The 18,549-nt window shown below is 37.6% G+C and overlaps 1 protein-coding gene across 4 annotated transcripts in view; it reads right to left on the bottom strand.

Moving 5' to 3' along the window:
• ADAMTS18 (ADAM metallopeptidase with thrombospondin type 1 motif 18) overlaps window positions 1-18,549 on the bottom strand; it is a 152,965-nt gene that overhangs the window by 36,372 nt on the left and 98,044 nt on the right. For all 4 annotated transcript variants that reach the window (XM_063654104.1, XM_054453617.2, XM_054453618.2 and 1 more), the window contains 5 exons: window positions 17,403-17,551; window positions 7,653-7,825; window positions 4,133-4,263; window positions 2,875-2,998; window positions 1,632-1,876 (listed from right to left, as the gene is read on the bottom strand). In XM_063654104.1, the coding sequence (XP_063510174.1) occupies window positions 1,632-1,876; window positions 2,875-2,998; window positions 4,133-4,263; window positions 7,653-7,825; window positions 17,403-17,551 (822 nt within the window). The remainder of the gene's footprint in view (window positions 1-1,631; window positions 1,877-2,874; window positions 2,999-4,132; window positions 4,264-7,652; window positions 7,826-17,402; window positions 17,552-18,549) is intronic.

Here is an 18,549-nt window from a genome sequence, read left to right on the forward strand (position 1 = left end):
GATATGTTCTCAATGTTTTATGCACTCAAATCTGGATGAGAGATGTTTCCAAATAGCAAACTATCTATTCCCAACCTCTAGTAGGCTTTGTACCTCCCACAGAGGCAACCATTTCACATTGAGAAAAACCGTATAATGACAAGTAGCTGAGCCTTGCCAGTATTGGTGATATATTAAGATAATGGTGTGGGCAAGTCAGCCAGGAAGACTTATGTTCAAACCTCAGTCCTACCACTTATATGTAACACAGTCTCTTTAAGTCTCAGTTTTCTCATCTGTACAATGGGGATTAAGTAACAATACGTACCTTCCTAAGGTGGTTGTGGGCATTTAAGAAATGAATGCATGAAACTGATCACAGAATGCCTGAACCTACTCGATTACAGTCATGATAATAATGAAAATAATAACAGTTACATTGATCTTGTGTTTATTTGAGAAGAGAACAGTAATCTGAGTGTTACATAGATCTCATACTCCTGGGTGGAAAAGACTTTGACTCCAGTTCAGCTCTGTTTTTTCCCTAGCTGTATGAGATAGGCAAGTCTTTTAATCTTTTTTCACACTTGATTCCTTATTTTTCTGGTTAGTGAAGTCCATTTTCTACCTTAGTTTCACAGGTAAGAAACTGAAACTTAAAATGACTCATAAGAGTAGCTGGATATGCAAGTGCTCAGTATCACTTCTGTACAAACGGAAGCAAATCACTTGCCTGTAAGAGCCAACAGTCAGCCCCATTTTACAAACGGAGAAAAAGCACTCAGAGACATGATGAGGACTAAAGAAAATGTTTCTATGATAACAGCCTTGCAGAGTCATTTCCAGATATGTTGCTTCTTTTAATTATCATTTTTATTACCCTTTTTTTTCCTTTTCTTATCTAGGGAAGCTACAACCTACAAAATCATGGTAGTTTAGTATGACAAAACTCTGCTGACACCCAGGCAAGCATTTTCTCTACTATTAATCCCTTCTCCTAGGCCAGTTGACCTATGTTACGAATAGCTACAATGGAGCATCCAAATGGCAGACATAGACAAACCAGAATAATATAAAAAGTATTCTTGCTACATTCTTTGGCATTCTTGAAACCCAAGCATATTGGTGAAAGGTTGACCTCTAAATATGAAAATCAACCCATTCTCTTGGAGGCCCTTTGGGTTCCTGTCTTCTCCCCTTTACACTTTGAAATTTAGCCTATTAGGAAACACCTGTTTTTGTTGTTGTTGTTGTTTTGAAACAGTCTTGCTCTGTTGCCCAGGCTGGAGTGCAGTGGCGCATCTTGGCTCACTGCAATTTCTGCCTCCTAGGTTCAAGCAATTCTCCTGCCTCAGCCCCCACTAATATAGCTGGGATTACAGGCGCGTGCCACCACACCTGGCTAATTTTTGTATTTTTAATAGAGACGGGTTTTCGCTATGTTGCCCAGGCTGGTCTCGAACTCCTGACCTCAGCTGATCCGCCCACCTCAACCTCCCAAAGTGCTGGGATTACAGGCATGAGCCACCGTGCCCAGCCAAGAAACACCTTTGAACTAGAAGGATTGGAGTTCTTCAAGCTGGCTGAAATTGCAGTCATCAATATAAATGTAGCAAGAAGCACTGAGAACTGAATACACAGAAGGAGCTTACTTCGAAGACCAGCGTCTCATTTGTGGGCCCTGGCGCGTACAGACGTTCCGGGAGGTTGAAGGAGCGCTGGTATTCAAACATGGTCCCAGCGAAGGGGAACTCCCCGGGCCAGTCGATGCTCCAGCCCCCAGTGAGGTAATACTTTTGACTGAGGCTTCGAACTGCGAGGTAACTGGAGGAAACGTGCAGCTCCTGGATTTCGATGCTTCGGGCGCCAGCTGGAATGATGACCACTGGATAATATTCTAAATGGAAAGAAGAGAACATGTCTGAATTCTACCCTGTGCATTGGAGAAAGGCGACTAGAAATGGCCCGACATGTAGTGTTCAGTTTTATAGAGTGAGGTTTTTGAATCATTAACTAAATTCATTCTTACTCTATGAAGTAAACATGATCAATGATTTCATTGTCCAAATAGTAAGAACACTAGACTACAGAAAATGTATGTGGCTTCCCAAAGCCTTCCAAGTATGTTTTCTGTGGACAAGAAATACACTCCTCTCCTTCCCAGACCAAAAAAGGCCACCAAATTCAAGAAGACTTTAAAAAAATCTTCCTAAGACCAAAGTGGGCGGATCACCCGAGGTCAGGAGTTTGAGACCAGCCTGGCCAGTGTGGTGAAACCCCATCTTTACTAAAAATACAAAAATTAGCTGGACATGGTGGCAGGTGCCTGTAATCCCAGCTACTCAAGAGGGTGAGGTAGGAGAATTGCTTGAACCTGGGACGCAGAGGTTGCAGTGAGCTGAGATCACACTACTGCACTCCAGCCTGGGTGACAGAGCGAGAATTTGTCTCAAAAAAAAAAAAAAATCTTTCTGGAAGAAACTTAGAGCCATGTATCTTCAATGATGAAATTCAGAAAACAGGGATCAAAAGTTTAATTTCACCCAAGATATTCAGATAACTGCTTTAAATATTCATTTAGTGCTGTGAGTAGAGATCACGTAAGTTTCACAATGTTTCTTTGCTGAACAAATGCACTTGGACGTACATGGGGCCTGGTCGGCATACTAAAAACGCGAAGCAGAAAGGCATTTATTTAGCTTGTTTCTACAAGGTAATGTATTGACGAAATTCCTCACAACTATCTTCCCTTAGTCTTGCACAAGTGACAAATGCCACCATCACTAGTGTGTCCAGTGAACTAGTAAAAGGCTCAACCACATTTGGCGTGACTCAAACTTGTTCAGTAGCAAAAGTTGTATCTCATTAGCAATAACAAAGAGCAGCATCTCTCACCATTTGCTTTATGCTGGTTGAGGTACAGGCCTTTATAAAACTTGCAAGTTGAATTATCACCTTTGCAAACACCACATGCATCTGAAACTGCTTTAGAGCCTAGTTCATGATCGCATCCCACTAGCTGTGACAAAAACAAAAAACGTGAGAAAATCAAAGATCAGAGAAGCCAGAGGCTGGGAATAATTGAGAGCTATATTGTTCTCTGTATTTATAGAACATTAGGGAAGCAGTACAGCTTATGCTTAAAGATCACAGCCTCAAGTTGGACTCACTTGGGGTTCAAATCCCTCCCCTGACATTATTAGATGATTGGGCAGGTTGTATAACTCATCTAAAGCTTAGACTCTTCATGGATGAAACTGGAATAAAAAGTCACCATTGCCACTAGTACCAGCTGAGATTATTCAGGCCAGCTGTGTGACTCAAATATGAAAATGCTGGACAATATACATGCATGCATGTGTACAAACACACACCCTTAGAAGATCAAAGGGCTCAAACTAAAATTAAAATGGAAGAGAAAATGAGCACTCAAAGTGAAAGGAAAAATAACTGGGGACAAATAGTATTATTTCAAAATACATTTGTGAGGTTCTAATCATGTAGTAAAGGTACTTAGTACACATGCAATAAAAGTTTATTATTTACATTCTTATTTCATTTTTACAGCTCCTATGCAAAGTAGGATATAGCATCATCTCCATTCTATATATGTGCAAGTAGAGTAAAAAATAAACTAAAATAATTGGACAAGGCTCATGCAACAAGTAAAAGAGGAATGCAGATATGGTGCTCGGCCAGGCATGGTGGCTCACGCCTGTAATCCCAGCAATTTGGGAGGCTGAAGCGGGCAGATCACCTGAAGTCAGGAGTTCAAGACCAGCCTGGCCAACATGGTGAAAACCCGTCTCTACTAAAAATACAAAATTAGCCAGGCATGGTGGCATGCACCTGTAATCCCAGCTACTCGGGAGGCTGAGCAGGAGAATCACTTGAACCCAGGAGGCAGAGGTTGCAGTGAGCCGAGGTCGCACCATTGCACTCCAGCCTGGGCAACAGAGTGAAATTTCATCTCAAAAAAAAAAAAAAAAAAAAAGATATAGTGCTCAAATCCGGTGAAACACTTTGCCCTTTCCCTCTATGCCACCTGCTCTTCTCCAGACACACAATCTCTCACACCACTCTTCATGGTACATATATGACATGATGAAACACAAGCATGCTCATGCATTCCAAAGCAGAAACGTTCTCTTACTTCACAAACCCCGTCAATACAAACATCATTTTTGTTTGGGGAGCAGGGAGTTCCATCTTTCACTTTGCTGGACATTGCAAAAAAAAATTCAAAGTTCTCAGCCTTGCAGTACAGTTTGCATCGATCTTCCTCTAGAAGCAAAAGATCAAGATAGGAAATGGTCAAGAGGAAACTAAGGAAAAATGATACAATTGCCAAAAGGATGAATTAAATTTACTTAGAAAGCTATCATGATGAAAATGGAAAATGTGTGTGTATGCACATATAAGCCCACATGATGTAGCTTTCAAAGCATGAGTCCCATTTAATAATCCATATAAAACTAATTTAACAGTAATACATAACAATTTTATTTTTCTCATCCTTAGGGATAGTCACCATACACATGATCGATGGGTTACTATCCAGCCTCCCTGGATAGTAAACCCTTCAGGTTTCAAAGGCCTGATGGTCAGCCACTGACAATGTAGAAATGAAGTAGTGTGGCTGTGTTCTAATAAAATCTGATGAAACAAATACACACCAGATTTGGCCAGCAGGCCATAGTTGGATGACCCTGATTTAGAGCATGGATTACTTTAGACATTTACTCAGTCTGTTAAGAGAAAAGGTTTTAGGCACCAGGGAGAAAAGGCATATGGTTAGTTATGTTTGTAAAACATATAGAGATAAAAAACATGTCATAAAAATGAAGAGAAAGCAAATAAACTTGTCCTGAAGGCTACAAAAAGGTAACTTCTATTGGCCCTTAAGTCCCTGAGACGTTTCTGATATCAAAGGCAAAAATTTAAAAAAATTATATTTATAGAGCTCTTGTTATCAGAAAGGAGTTCCTATGCCAATTTCTCAAATAGAAAGAGCTCTTCTTGGCCAGGAATTCCAGATGACGTTTCTCACAAGAGACCTATGTGGGCGATATTGAGCGATATCCCTAACAACAGTTTTACAAACGTGTAAACAGTTTGCAAATAGTTGTGCTTCATAAAACCTCTCAATAAAAGACAAACTCAAAACTCAAACGTGAAAGGAGTTAAATTATCACAGTCCAAATATGCAGATGTGTGGGTGGGTTAAAAGTTTCTCTCCCATCTATAATTTTTTTAATAGCAGCTTTATTTAATGCCTAATTTTTGCAGATGAGATTAGGGAGTTGAATGACATATGTGCCCTTTCTTTTCTCTATCATTTCCAGGAATTAACAAGTTTTAGAAAGTTCTTTTTTTTTTTTTTTTTTTTTAAAGCACAGATTCCTGGGTGAGTTTATGAGTCCATTAGAAACACAGAGGAAAGAAGGGAAAAAACCTCACTCCTGTAGCACAGAGATTGTCCACATTTATGAAAAAGTCTTCCCTTGTTCTTCTAAATTGCAGGAATGTCACAAGACCTTCAAGTCATGGTCAGTCTCCCCTGATATAAGTAGCAAAAGGAGACAAGGAGAGACTAGAAGGCCTTAACGTTTCTGTCTCCCTCCACTGAGCGGTAAGATCCTAAGGCTGGGAATCTATGTTTGATTCAATGCATTCTCCTATGCATCTAGCAAAGTGTCTCCTACACAAAAAGAGCTCAGTAAACATCTGTTGCATGCATGAATGAAATTGCATGCCCCCTACTCAGTGGAAACTGCAATAAAATTAGTGAAAGAACTTTGAAATCAGCAAGCATTTTCTAAATTGCAAAATTTATCTGTTTAACTTTCTCCTTATATCTTCAACACAGAATTTCTTTAAGGGTGATAACAGGACCAATTTCATAAACACTATACTTGAATGAAAGATGTAATGTGATAAAGGCCAAGGAATATCCATGAAGCCAAAGTAAAAGCAAAGAATAGAAAAGGAAGTAAAAGGAGGGACAACAGAGTCATGGAGAAAGAACCACAGATAGGAAGCATGGGATCTCAAGAGTATACAACCAAGAGAAAGGAAATCTTCCAAGTTTGGAATTGGAAGCAACTGCAGCATCCTCTGGGACCTGCTGTGCAGCACGCTTCCTACGAAATCACTCAGCTCCTGGTAGAATGCCTCTAGTGACGGGGAGCTTGTTACTTATAGAGGGAGTATATTTTCATTTTGGACAGTTAATATTTATTTACTTATTTATTTCAAAAGTTATAACCATTACATAAATATATACCAAGTGCTGTTCTTGGATGCTAGAGATATAAGCAAGCTCAAGGTAGACAAAGGCTTAGTCCTTGTGGAACCTAAATTCTTGTGGGGAGGAAGACAACAAATAAATGACTACATAAAAATACATCCATGCACTGAGAAGAGCTATGAAGAATAAAACGGGGTAAAGGGTTCAGAAAACAACACGAAGGAAGAATATGTTGACAGGCTGTCAAGGAAGGTCTCTCGGAGGAGATAATATGGCTAGAATGTTCTCAGCCCTCGAATTAATTCTGTTATCTAAAGCAATTTGAAATAAATCGAACATCCTTCCTATTCAATAGCTCTTTGAAGTTTTGAATGTAAGTCGTTTCTCATGTACAGTAAACCTCTATAGATCCCTCATTACTTCCTCCTAAGACACAGCTTTGGAATTGTCACAACTGTCTCTACCTATGCTTTCTGGACAAACAGTCATGACCCAAAACCACATCAGTGCTCCTGAAATGGCTGGGCTGATACTGAGCAAAGCTGCACAATCCTCTCTTTTGATTTGGAGGCTCTACTTGTTATAATGATGCCTGCAATTATATTAGCTTCTTTTATGATCACTGATTAATATAGGTTCATGTTGAGCTTTTGCACAGAACAGCCCATGAATTGTCATTAAACTTAGTCTCTTTCCATTCTACACATGGGCAGTTGGGATTCACATATAATCCTGTTTCAAGACAGCATGAATAAGTTTTGATAAATCTAATGGATGGAAGTAATGAAACAACTAGAATGATGACAGCTTATTCTACATAGGTAAGAGCAACTACATTAAACTCTTCTGCTGTAACGTTTTATTATTCAGTCAAAATAAAGACATATTAACTTAAAAAGTAAAATACAAGCCATAACTTTAAGTATAGTAAGTACCAAGAACCTAGTATAATTTTTATTTATGATTCTGTGTGTGTGTGCATGCTTGCACACACTCTACAAACAGGCCTTCCCATGCTTGTAATCAACTGACATGTCAGTTACTGTGTATGGTGCCTCTATGGGGTATATATGGTTTCACGAGTTTTTGGTCTGGACAGTTCATACCAATTTCAATTAAGATCCCTGGGAGACTTAATTGCCAAAACGTCAAAGGTAAGTTGAGAAACATAAGTACATTCCAAACATATGAAACCTTGGGTTTACAGATGTAGGAGACAAGAGGTATCTTATGGGGAAAAAAAAAAAAAAAACAGTGGAAAAATAAACAAAACCCATGGAATGAAACACTGAGCCAGGATGGGTCTGGGGAGTGAAAGGTAAACATTCAAACTCTTTGATACAAGCAGCAATTTCTTCTGTATTGGTCAATCCCATTATTATCCACATAGAGACTTATTTGAATGTCACAGAGACCAAATTACCTTCCACTTTTGTATAGGGTTTCCACTGGTAGAACCATCCACGGAAAGGTTTGCTGTTATATTCTGCGCACTGTTGAGCCCGAAAATCCAAGCTATTTTCATTGCAAGGGTTAATGTTGCACAGCTGATAAATACGGCTAGAACCTGGACAGAATTTGCCACCATACTGAGGCCTGAAAATGAAATTAATGAATTTTAATGTTAGCAATCAAAGGGCTCATTATTAGTCACATGCAATAATATGAAGAGGGGTAATTAAGATGAGCATTGCCACAGTGTATGCAAATGCATACAGTCTATTACAAGAATGGAAGTACATAGCATACAACTTAACACCTTCCTTCTTGAATCTAGGCTAGACGTAAGTAATCAATCAGGGGATTTTTTTCTCGTTCTTTTCATTACCACTGTTTACTCATTAAAATTGGCATGCTAAATCAAATTCATTTGCCATCACCAATCCAATGTTTACATTCTGTCCATTTCCTTAAACACTGATGAAAGAATTTTTACTTTTTCTTTTATTATTTTTGAGATAGGGTCTCACACTGTTGCCCAGTCTGGAATGCAGTGGCATGATCTCGGCTCACTGCTGCCTCCACCTCTCTGGCTCAGGTTAGCCTCCTACCTCAGCCTCCCAAGTAGCTGGGACTAGAGGCATGCACCACTACACCTGGCTAATTTGTGTACTTTTTGCTGAGATGTGGTTTTGCCATGTTGCCCAGGCCAGTCTCAAACTCCTCAGCTCAAGTGATCCACCCCACTCAGGCTCCCAAAGTGTGGGGAATACAGGTGTGAACCACTGCACCCAGGATGAAAGGATATTCTTTTGTTTTTAAATTTAAAAAAATTTTTTAAACTTTTATTCTAGGTTCAGGGGTACATGTAAAGGTTTGTTATACAGTTAAATTGCGTCTCGCATGGGTTTGGTATATAGACTATTTCATCACCCAGGTAATAAGCATAATATCTGACATGTAGTTTTTCAATCCTCTCCCTCCTCCAACCCTCCACCCTCAATCTTTGTGTCCATATGTTCTCAATGTTTAGCTCCCACTTATAAGGAAGAATATGTGATATTTGGTTTTCTGTTCCTGCCTTAGTTGGCTTACGAGAATGACCTCCAGCTCTATCCATCTGACAGCAAAGGACATGATCTCACTCTTTTTTATGGCTGCATAGTATTCCATGGTGTATATGTATCACATTTCTTTATCCAGTCTACTGTTGATGGGCATTCAGGTTGATTCCATGCCTTTGCTATCATGAATAGTGCTACAATGAACATACACGTGCATGTGTCTTTAAGGTAGAACAATTTTTTAATTTTTTTTATTTCAATAGGTTGTTTGGTTACATAAATAAGTTCTTTAGTAGTCATTTCTGAGATTATAGTACACCCCTCACCCGATCAGTGTACCCTGTACCCAACGTGTAGTCTTTTATCCCTTGCCACCCCCTACCCTTTCCCTTGAGTCCCCAAAGTCCAATGTATCATTCTTATGCCTTTGTGTCCTCATAGCTTAGCTCCTACATGTGAGTGAGAACATACAATGTTTGGTTTTCCATTCCTGAGTTTATGGCAGCACAATTTGCAATTGCAAAAATATGGAACCAGACCAAATGCACATCAATCAACGAGTCAAGAAATGTGGTGTATACAGACCATGGACTACTACCCAGCCATAAAAAAGTAATGAAATAATGGCATTCACAGCAACCTGGATAAAACTGGAGACTGTTATTCTAACTGAAGGGATATTCTTGACCCTCATCATATTAGCTCCTGTGTTAAGGAAATCTGTAAATACACCTAAATGTTTTTTTACTGTATATGTGTGCTTGTGTGCTACATGCACATACCCTATCTTTTGGCATCAAAAGCTGTTCAAACATGGACCCAAGCTATCTCTCCAGCTTTCTCCCATTTCCTAATACTCTCATTATCTTCCCACACTTTGCCATGCACCTGCTATTACATAGAATGACAGCACATTGGGGAGAAGGAACAGAAAGCACCATTTGCTGCTCTCCCCAATCCAGCTGTCAGTCACTGAGACATTTTGAGTATAATATGACTGTTTTGTGTTTCTTCTGATTGATTCTGAACCCAGAGGGAAAACATTCTCTTGTTTTCATCAGCATAGTCACTTTTCAGCTTTGCAGGTGGCCTACTCCTTTCCTGCCAAGCACAATGGGAAATGGATTTCCAGAGTAGGGAATTCCATTAGAACATAAATAATTACGATGTAAAGGTAAGCTCTTTAAGATCTTGGTAGGCAGATTCTAATATGCAAAAACGAGAAAGCAAAATAAAGGGAAAAAAAGCACCACCACATTGAAAATTACCCATAACATCGTATCCAGCTTACTCCGTGTACAAAGATGTGGCTTCTTGTGACTCCTCCCATTTTGAGGTTTTCTCTGAAGGCCAAAACTCAACTATGGATCATCTTGTATAACATGAAAGGCGGCTCCAGGTTAATACATTTATGTGATTAAAATTCCTTGTCTCTTTAGGAAGCACAAGTATGCTCTAAAACAGCCCTGGAATTGCTTCAGCATAATTAATTTATCCCATCCTCCTATAACTGCATGCTAAAATGGATTCAACAGAAACGGGAAATGTCACGCTGCCAGAATGAGATTTTTATGCTATTTCAAAACACTCTGGAGCAACTACTTAAACATGCAGCAGCCATTGTGATAAATCAAATCCCTGAAGACTTCTTAAATGATTATCTGAAAAGCACTTAGAAAAATCTTAAAGTGCTATATCATAGCCTCAATATTCCAGTCATCTTTACAAGGCATATGTAAAACTAATTTCTCAGTTTAAGACTTTCTGTGATTTAACGAATAAACCTCATTTGGGCTCTATGTAGTTAATGAAGTGAAAGAGGACTGCAAGGTGTTACTTTATCGACTTACAGAACTTGTAACTTGGAAAAGACCACCAAATTCATACAGCCATTGTCCTCCTTTCATAGATGAAGTGAGAACCAGCTGACAAGAGCTTACAAAACTTGTTGAATGAGGGTCACACAGCTAGAAAGAAACAGAGATGAGCTCAAGCTCAGGCCTGTGGACTCAGTCCAGGATATTTTTTGTACTTAACTATGCCTGCATTTAACTGAGTTCTTAGGCCATGGGGCCGGGCATGGAAAGAAAGAAGAATAGACAGTAAGGTGCAATGTTTAGGGAGCTGACCTTTTACAATGAGGCAGATTCTCTCTCTTTTTTTTTTTTTAAATTTTGAGATGGAGTCTTGCTCTATCACCTAGGCTGGAGTGAAGTGGCACCATCATGGCTCACTGCAGCCTCAAATTCCTGAACTCAAGTTATCCTCCTGCCTCAGCCTCCTGAGTAGTTAGGACTACAGGCATGTGCCACCATGCCTGGCAAACTTTAAAATTTTTTATAGAGATGAGGGTCTGTGTTGCCCAGGCTGGTCTCAAACTCCTGGCCTCAAGCAATTCTTCTGCATTGGCCTCCCCAAGTGCTGGAATTACAAGCATGATCCACCAAACCTGGCCAGACTCTGATTTAAATACAGTATTCTCTGCTTCCTACCAGCTTAATTTTAGGTGATTTTATGTAACCTTCTCATTTGCAAAACAGGAACAGTTGTGACAATTAACTGATCTAACTTTTGTAAAGAATGTAGGGCAGTATCTAGGGCAGAGTCAGAATAAATAAATTATAACTATTTTTAAATGCCTTATGCTTTTGTATTGAGTACCTACCCTGTGCTGAGTATTATGTGATCTGATTTTTATATACTAATACATTTCATTTTTAATTATGGGATATGGTCAAAGTGATCAAAAGTAATTGCTAGCAAGCATTTGGCCATTTCCATAAAAATATAGGCAATATTTTTCTGCAGCTTTGAACATGAGTGTTAGCCTAACTTTACAGAAAATTCTATCATAATATGTCTTGGTGTAAGAAGTTCTTTAATATTAAAAAGAAATATAGAAATAGAAAACAAAAACCTAGGCACATGATTTTGTCCTTATATTAGACAACTATAAAGAGCATACCATCATTTGCTTCTGCATCATTTATCAAGTCCTGACTACAAATAGTTACAATGGTGTTGCTTGGGTGAGTATTAGAATCACTTGGAGAGCTCTGTTAAACTATACACATACACAGACTCCTGGGGACCTCCACACACTTTCTCAATAAGAATATGAGATATGGAAGATTCAGAAATCAGTATTTTTAAAAACACACCTGGTGATTCTGATAACCAGCTGAGCCTCAAATTACTAGTTGGAAAATACACCACCAATTAGATTCAATTATTCTTCTGAGGCCATGATTTTCCTCCATGAGCTAAGTGGCGTGAGAGTTAGCAGACAATTCTTTCTCAAATAGACTCATGTTTTAGAAAAGTTCTAGTACACCTTAGCACATCACTAATAATTTTCTTGGAGAGTTTATAGGAATTTCACTGGGATCCCTTATAGGGTGATAGTTTAGTAAACAAGGAACCAGAAAAAAATGAAAAATGTCAAAGGATTAAGACTATGGGATCTTAATCTGACTCTGCCATTACCAGCATGGGGACTTGAGCAAGAGTTGCTACCGTGAATGGGGCCCTCTGCCTCCCCTGGTTACTCATCTGTGAAATAACTGGATTAGGCAGCAGGTTTCAACTTATGTGTCAGTTCTAATCTGATTGAGAACAAATGCCTAAAGGAGGACACTGGGAAGGTCCCTGAGGCATAGGAGGGCTCAATGAAAAACAGGGCTTCCATTAGTTAAAACTATTTACCACTTACATGGGACAAAGGATGTCCCTGTCTGCCTGGCATTGGCCATTCCAGAGCCAGATAGCCGTCAACAAAAAAAATTGGTAAATCTATGAATCAGCCAAGAATCATTCATTTTTTAAGAAATAAAATCTGTTCTGGGAAAAACACCTTTATATGAAACAGAAACCTCACACTGCTTCTCAGATGAGACAATGAAAATGGCTACACTGAGTGATGTGAATAGAACCAAATGCTTAAACTGAAGCAAGAAAGAAATCCATAACTTGAAACAAGGAGAAAAAACAGCATTACTGCAACAGAGTGAAACAAGAACAGAGAGAGAACAATTAATTCAGTTGTCTTGGGAGAGCCTATCATCTACTTGTTTTATTTTTGGCTTCATGCAGAGTTAAAGTAAACAGTATCCTGATTTATTTTTCATCTTGTTTTAAATGATAAAACTCCACTGAATGAAAATACTTTAGTGATTAATTATTCTATTAGGCATCTCTAAATTACAATATGTTGTTTCCATGAACAATGCCCTATTATAATGAGAGCTCTCAATCCTACAGACATGAGAGAGGTTTTAATTTAAATCTCAGGGGCGTCATTCATGCACTTTACCAGCAGAGCTATTGAATTAGGTAATCTATGTCTTTCTTGGGAAAATATCGAGATTGTAAAATGTTGTAATGTATGAAAACCAGATCCATGAACTATACTTCAAAAATGTAAAGTAATATGATTTTAACAAATCAACTTAAGACATGGCTGCGTCCAAAGTATCAGGAGGCTAAAAACTACCCTCCTGCTTAAACCAGGAGATACTAAAACAACATCATTAATTGTTTTAATATTGTTATTAAAACAATAACCTGGTATAAGTTGCAAACGCATCGCCAGCCTCCTTATCATTACATTCAGTCACTGGGCCTGATTACATCTGTGAGTCCCAATCAGAGATTATTTTGTCCTTATCATTACATTCAGTCACTGGGCCTGATTACATCTGTGAGTCCCAATCAGAGATTATTTTGTCCCATGTAGGACATTTGGCAATGTCTGGAGACATTTTTGGTTGTCACAGTTTGGTGGGTGGAGGGAAGAAGAGTAGATCCTACTGGTACTAGCAGGTCAAGGGCAGGGATGCTGCTAAACATCTTACCATGTACAGGACAATCCTCCACAACAAAGAATTTTCCAGCCCATGTCAATAGTGCTGAAATTGAAAAGATCTATTTTAGCCTGCGATATTCCAAGTAGCACCTAACACGTGATGGTCAAAGTGTCTCCAAACTCTGCTTTATATTTTGGGAAAAAAATAGACTTTTTATCTAACTCAGACTGCTGACTCAAATGAAGTACCATTCATCTTTTTAAAAACTTCCTTTTGCTCTAGTGTCGTTACTTCTCAATTTACCAAATAGTTACGCAATGCTAACGACATGTCAGACCCTCTTCTAAAGCACTTTACAAACGTTAACTCAGTTGACATAGGTATTATCGTTATCCCGTTTTTATAAGTGAGGAATCTGGAGCAGGAAGACTAAGTTGTCTGTGGTCATAGATCAGAAGTATTAGGGTCAGGATGCAGAAACGGTCTGTCAAACTTCAGAGTCTATGTTCTCATCCTCTGCACTATGCTACCGACTTAAATTGTGTTGTAAATTAAATCTGTTTTCCAAGGTTCCATCACATTCTTCTCACTCCATCACATTCTTCAAAAGTCAGTTTCATCAGTAAAGGCTCTGCCTCTCCACCCTGCTTCGGTGGGCTGACCCTCTGTGACCCTGTCCTCCTGGTGAGCTTGGGATGAGGATGATGAAAACCACACAGATCCCAGAACCTTTTGGTGAATGCCCACTGAATGTTCCCCAGTCTGTCAAGCATCCTACAGATGCAATTTCTAATCCTCCTCCAACCTTCCAAGGTTATCTTCTACATTTTTTTATACGTAAACCCAAGTCAAATGACTTTTACAAAGCCACAGAGTTAAGAAGTGGCAGACACAGGGTTTAGATTCTATCTATCGCCAAAACCTGGGCTCTGTCTACATCATTCTGCCAACTGGAAAATCTACATCTCACACATGTTTCATGTGGGAGTTAGAGCATACAAAAGTAACATAAAACCACCTTCATGTGCACAGAGCACAAACTGCAGTTCAGACTCCAGTATGACCAGACAAAACAGTGCCCACAGGTGACCACAGGCCAATTTCAATCCACAGCTGATTTGACTAGTTGTCACAGTGCGTTTTTCTGTCTTTAAAGAAAATTGAATTTGCTGTCAATATTTTTAAAATTGGGAAATTTCACACGCAGCATTTTTCCGTATTTCTGGTTTCTCTTGAAAAGTCAGGCAGATCTGTCAACACATGTTGATGTACATTCCTGCAAGGCAAAAATCAGCATACTTTCTGCAGTTCACCAGTTTGAGAGACACTCACAAGGTTTGCCAGCCAAACTTTTCTATTCTACAATATCACAAGTATTTAATTATATGACTGTAGAACCCTAGTGTAGATGAACAGAGTAGCTCAGAGTCTTACTGGATCATCACAGTCCCATAGAGAATGACTCCTCTGCTGTGTTTTGGTTTCTGCCCACCATACCTTCGCTCGGTGCACAAGGACTTTATATGCAAACAGGAAAACTCTGGTTGACTGTTACTCACCGGAGGGAAGAAAATGGCACTTTAAAACGACATCAGGGCCTGTCGGGGGGTGGGGAGCAAGGGGAGGGAGAGCTTTACGACAAATACCTAATGCATGTGGGGCTTAAAGCCTAGATGATGGGTTGAGAGGTGCAGCAAACCACCATGGCACATATATACCTATGTAACAAACCTGCACATTCTGCATATGTATCCAAGAACTTAAAGTAAAATAATAATAAAAAAAGAAATACCAGAAAAAAATAAAACAGTGTATTCTGTTGGTGGGAATGTAAATTAGCATGGTGGTTCCTCAAAAAACTAAAAGCAATCCCAAAAAAATCCCAAAAGGAAGGAATACCCCAAAGAAAGGAAATCAGTGTACAGAGATATCGGTATTCCCATGTTCACTGCAGCATTATTCACAATAACCAAGATATGGAAGTAACCTAAGAGTCCTTCAGTGGACGAATAAATAAAGAAAATATGGCACATATACATAATTGAATAGTGTGCCATGTTTTCTTTATCCATTCATTCTACTAATGCTGCTACATAGTATAATATAGATACTAGATATTAATAGTATAATATATAGTGTTGTATATACTAAATATAAATACTGTAATATATAGTGTCATATATGCTATATACAATAGTGTCGTATATGCTATATATAATATATAGTGTCATATATGCTACATATAATATATAGTGTTATGTATTACATGTAATATATAGTATATATGCTATATATAATATACAGTATAAATAATACTACATATATTATACTATTATACGTATTATATAATACTACATAATATATAATATATAGTATATAGTATTATATATACTATATATAATAGTATATAGTATTATATATACTACATATACTATAGTCTATAGTATTATATATACTACATATACTATAGTCTATAGTATTATATATACTACATATACTATAGTCTATAGTATTATATATACTACATATACTATAGTCTATAGTATTATATATACTACATATACTATAGTCTATAGTATTATATATACTACATATACTATAGTATATATAGTATTATATATACAATATATACTACATATACTATAGTATATATAGTATTATATATACAATATATACTATAGTATATAGTATTATATATACTATATATACTATAGTATATAGTATTATATATAGTATATGGTATATAGTATTATAATAGTATATATAGTATATATAATACTATATATTAATAGTAATTATATATAATATAGTATAATAGTATTATTTGAATTAATGGTATTATAATACTATATACCATATACTATATATAATACTATATACTATATATTATATACTATATACATACTATATATGTAGTATATATACTATATGTACTATATATACACTATATATAGTATATACATAGTGTATATATATACTATATATAGTGTATATATAGTATATATAGTATATACATTATATATATAGTATATATAGTATATACATTATATATATAGTATATATAGTAAATATATAGTATTATATATACTATGTATATACTATATACTATAGTATATAGTATTACATAATACTATATATTAATAGTAATTATATATAATATAGTATAATAGTATTATTTGAATTAATGGTATTCAGCCTATTATGATAGTATTAATCCTCCTTAATACTATGAATCCTATTTAATACTATTCGGCCATTATAAAAATGAAATCTTGTTATTTGCAACAACATGAATGGAACTGGAGGATATTATATTAAGTGAAATAAGCCAAATGGAGAAAGACAAATATTGTATCTTCTCCCATGTGAGAGCTAAAAAAAAAGAAAAATGGAACTCACAGAGCTAGAGCTAGAGAGTGGATTGACAGAGCTGGGAAGGGTAGTGGGCAGGGAGAACGGTAATATCAGCGTGGTTAATGGGTACAAAAATATAGTTAGAATGAATAAGATCTAGTATTCAGTAGCACAAATAGGGTGACTATAGTTAACAATAATTCATTGTATATCTTAAAATAATTAAAACAGTGGAATGGGCCTAATAAAGAAATGATATTGGAATGTTTTTTAATAAAGAAACAATAAAGGCTTGAAGTGATGGATACCTCATTATGCTGATTTGATCATTTCACCTTGTATACCTGTATCAACATATCACATGTACCCCATAAATATGTATAACCATTATGTAGCCATAATAATTAAAAATAAAAAAATAAAGTTCTTAAAGTATGAACAAGAAAAACCAGTGTGTTACAGGCTGAAGGTTAAGGCCTTGCAAAGACTAACTTTCTGCTGGAGGCTTACTTGGGGTTATTGCAGTGTCTCTCCTGGTACTTGACTCCTCCACCACATGTCCGGGAACATTCTGACCACTTCGACCAGGCGGACCACTGGCCGTGGATGGGCCGGGGCCCGAGCTCCCCAAACTTTACGCACTGACCTTGCCGACACCACTGTGAAAAGAACGTGCAAGATGGTTCCTGTCAGAGACCACCTGGGAAAGCGCAGGGAGTTGCCAACACCTGCACAGTAACAGGAAAAACAGGTCTGTTGGGAGAAAAGGAAAATGCCTGATACCTTGATAAATTCCTTTGCTGTGCTCTAAAAACACTCAGCTACACTGCATTGACCACATACATTTTGAAAGGCTGACATCTACAGAGAAGTGGCATTGCTCACCAAAAGGCTGAGTATGATAGGCTTTGTGAGCTGTGGAGGTGACATGTTCAGATAAGATTCCACCTAACAGCCAAGGGAGTCAGTATAAAGTTACAACGAAGCCTGCCTTGCCACTTAGAGACAACACTACTTAAAGAACAATTGGGATCACTCATTCAGGAAGAAACAGTTAAGATATTAACACGATTTATCATTCTGAAAGAACAACTGGGATCACTCATTCAAGAAGTAACAGTTAAGATATTAACACGATTTATCATTCTGAATGATTATCTTATCATAAAATAGATACAATTACACATATATTATATTTTTGTTTATTCCAAACCCGTCACTATAGAGCATTTCTTAGGAAGCTGAACAACTCAGTCTGTACAAATTGTTCTCTTCAGATAGCATCCTTTTTCCTTTTGTCTACATAAAAGGTGCCCACTTCAGATGCTCTGATGACTTTGAGCTCTTTCAGTGTCTTTGATGAATTAGCCCAGGGTCTTTCATTTGCCCATGATCTGTACAAGCTAGATGGAGAGCTTTTTTCTGTATTAACCTTTCCATTTTAGTTCTCCTTTGTAACAAATTCCCGGCTTTGCTGGTCATCTCTCCCTAGGGGATGCATTAGCCTCTGGTAGTGTTTCTTTTGTTTTTGTTTTATTTTTTGTTGTTGTTGCCTACCCCCCCATGCCTGACCCCTGCAGTGCTTTGATTATGAGCAAGTTCTGCATGACTTAGCATAACTGCTCTTTTCAAAAGCCTCTGCAATTAGATCCAAAGG

The sequence above is a fragment of the Pongo pygmaeus genome, chromosome 18, assembly GCF_028885625.2.
Source record: "Pongo pygmaeus isolate AG05252 chromosome 18, NHGRI_mPonPyg2-v2.0_pri, whole genome shotgun sequence".
NCBI classification, from domain to species: domain Eukaryota; kingdom Metazoa; phylum Chordata; class Mammalia; order Primates; family Hominidae; genus Pongo; species Pongo pygmaeus.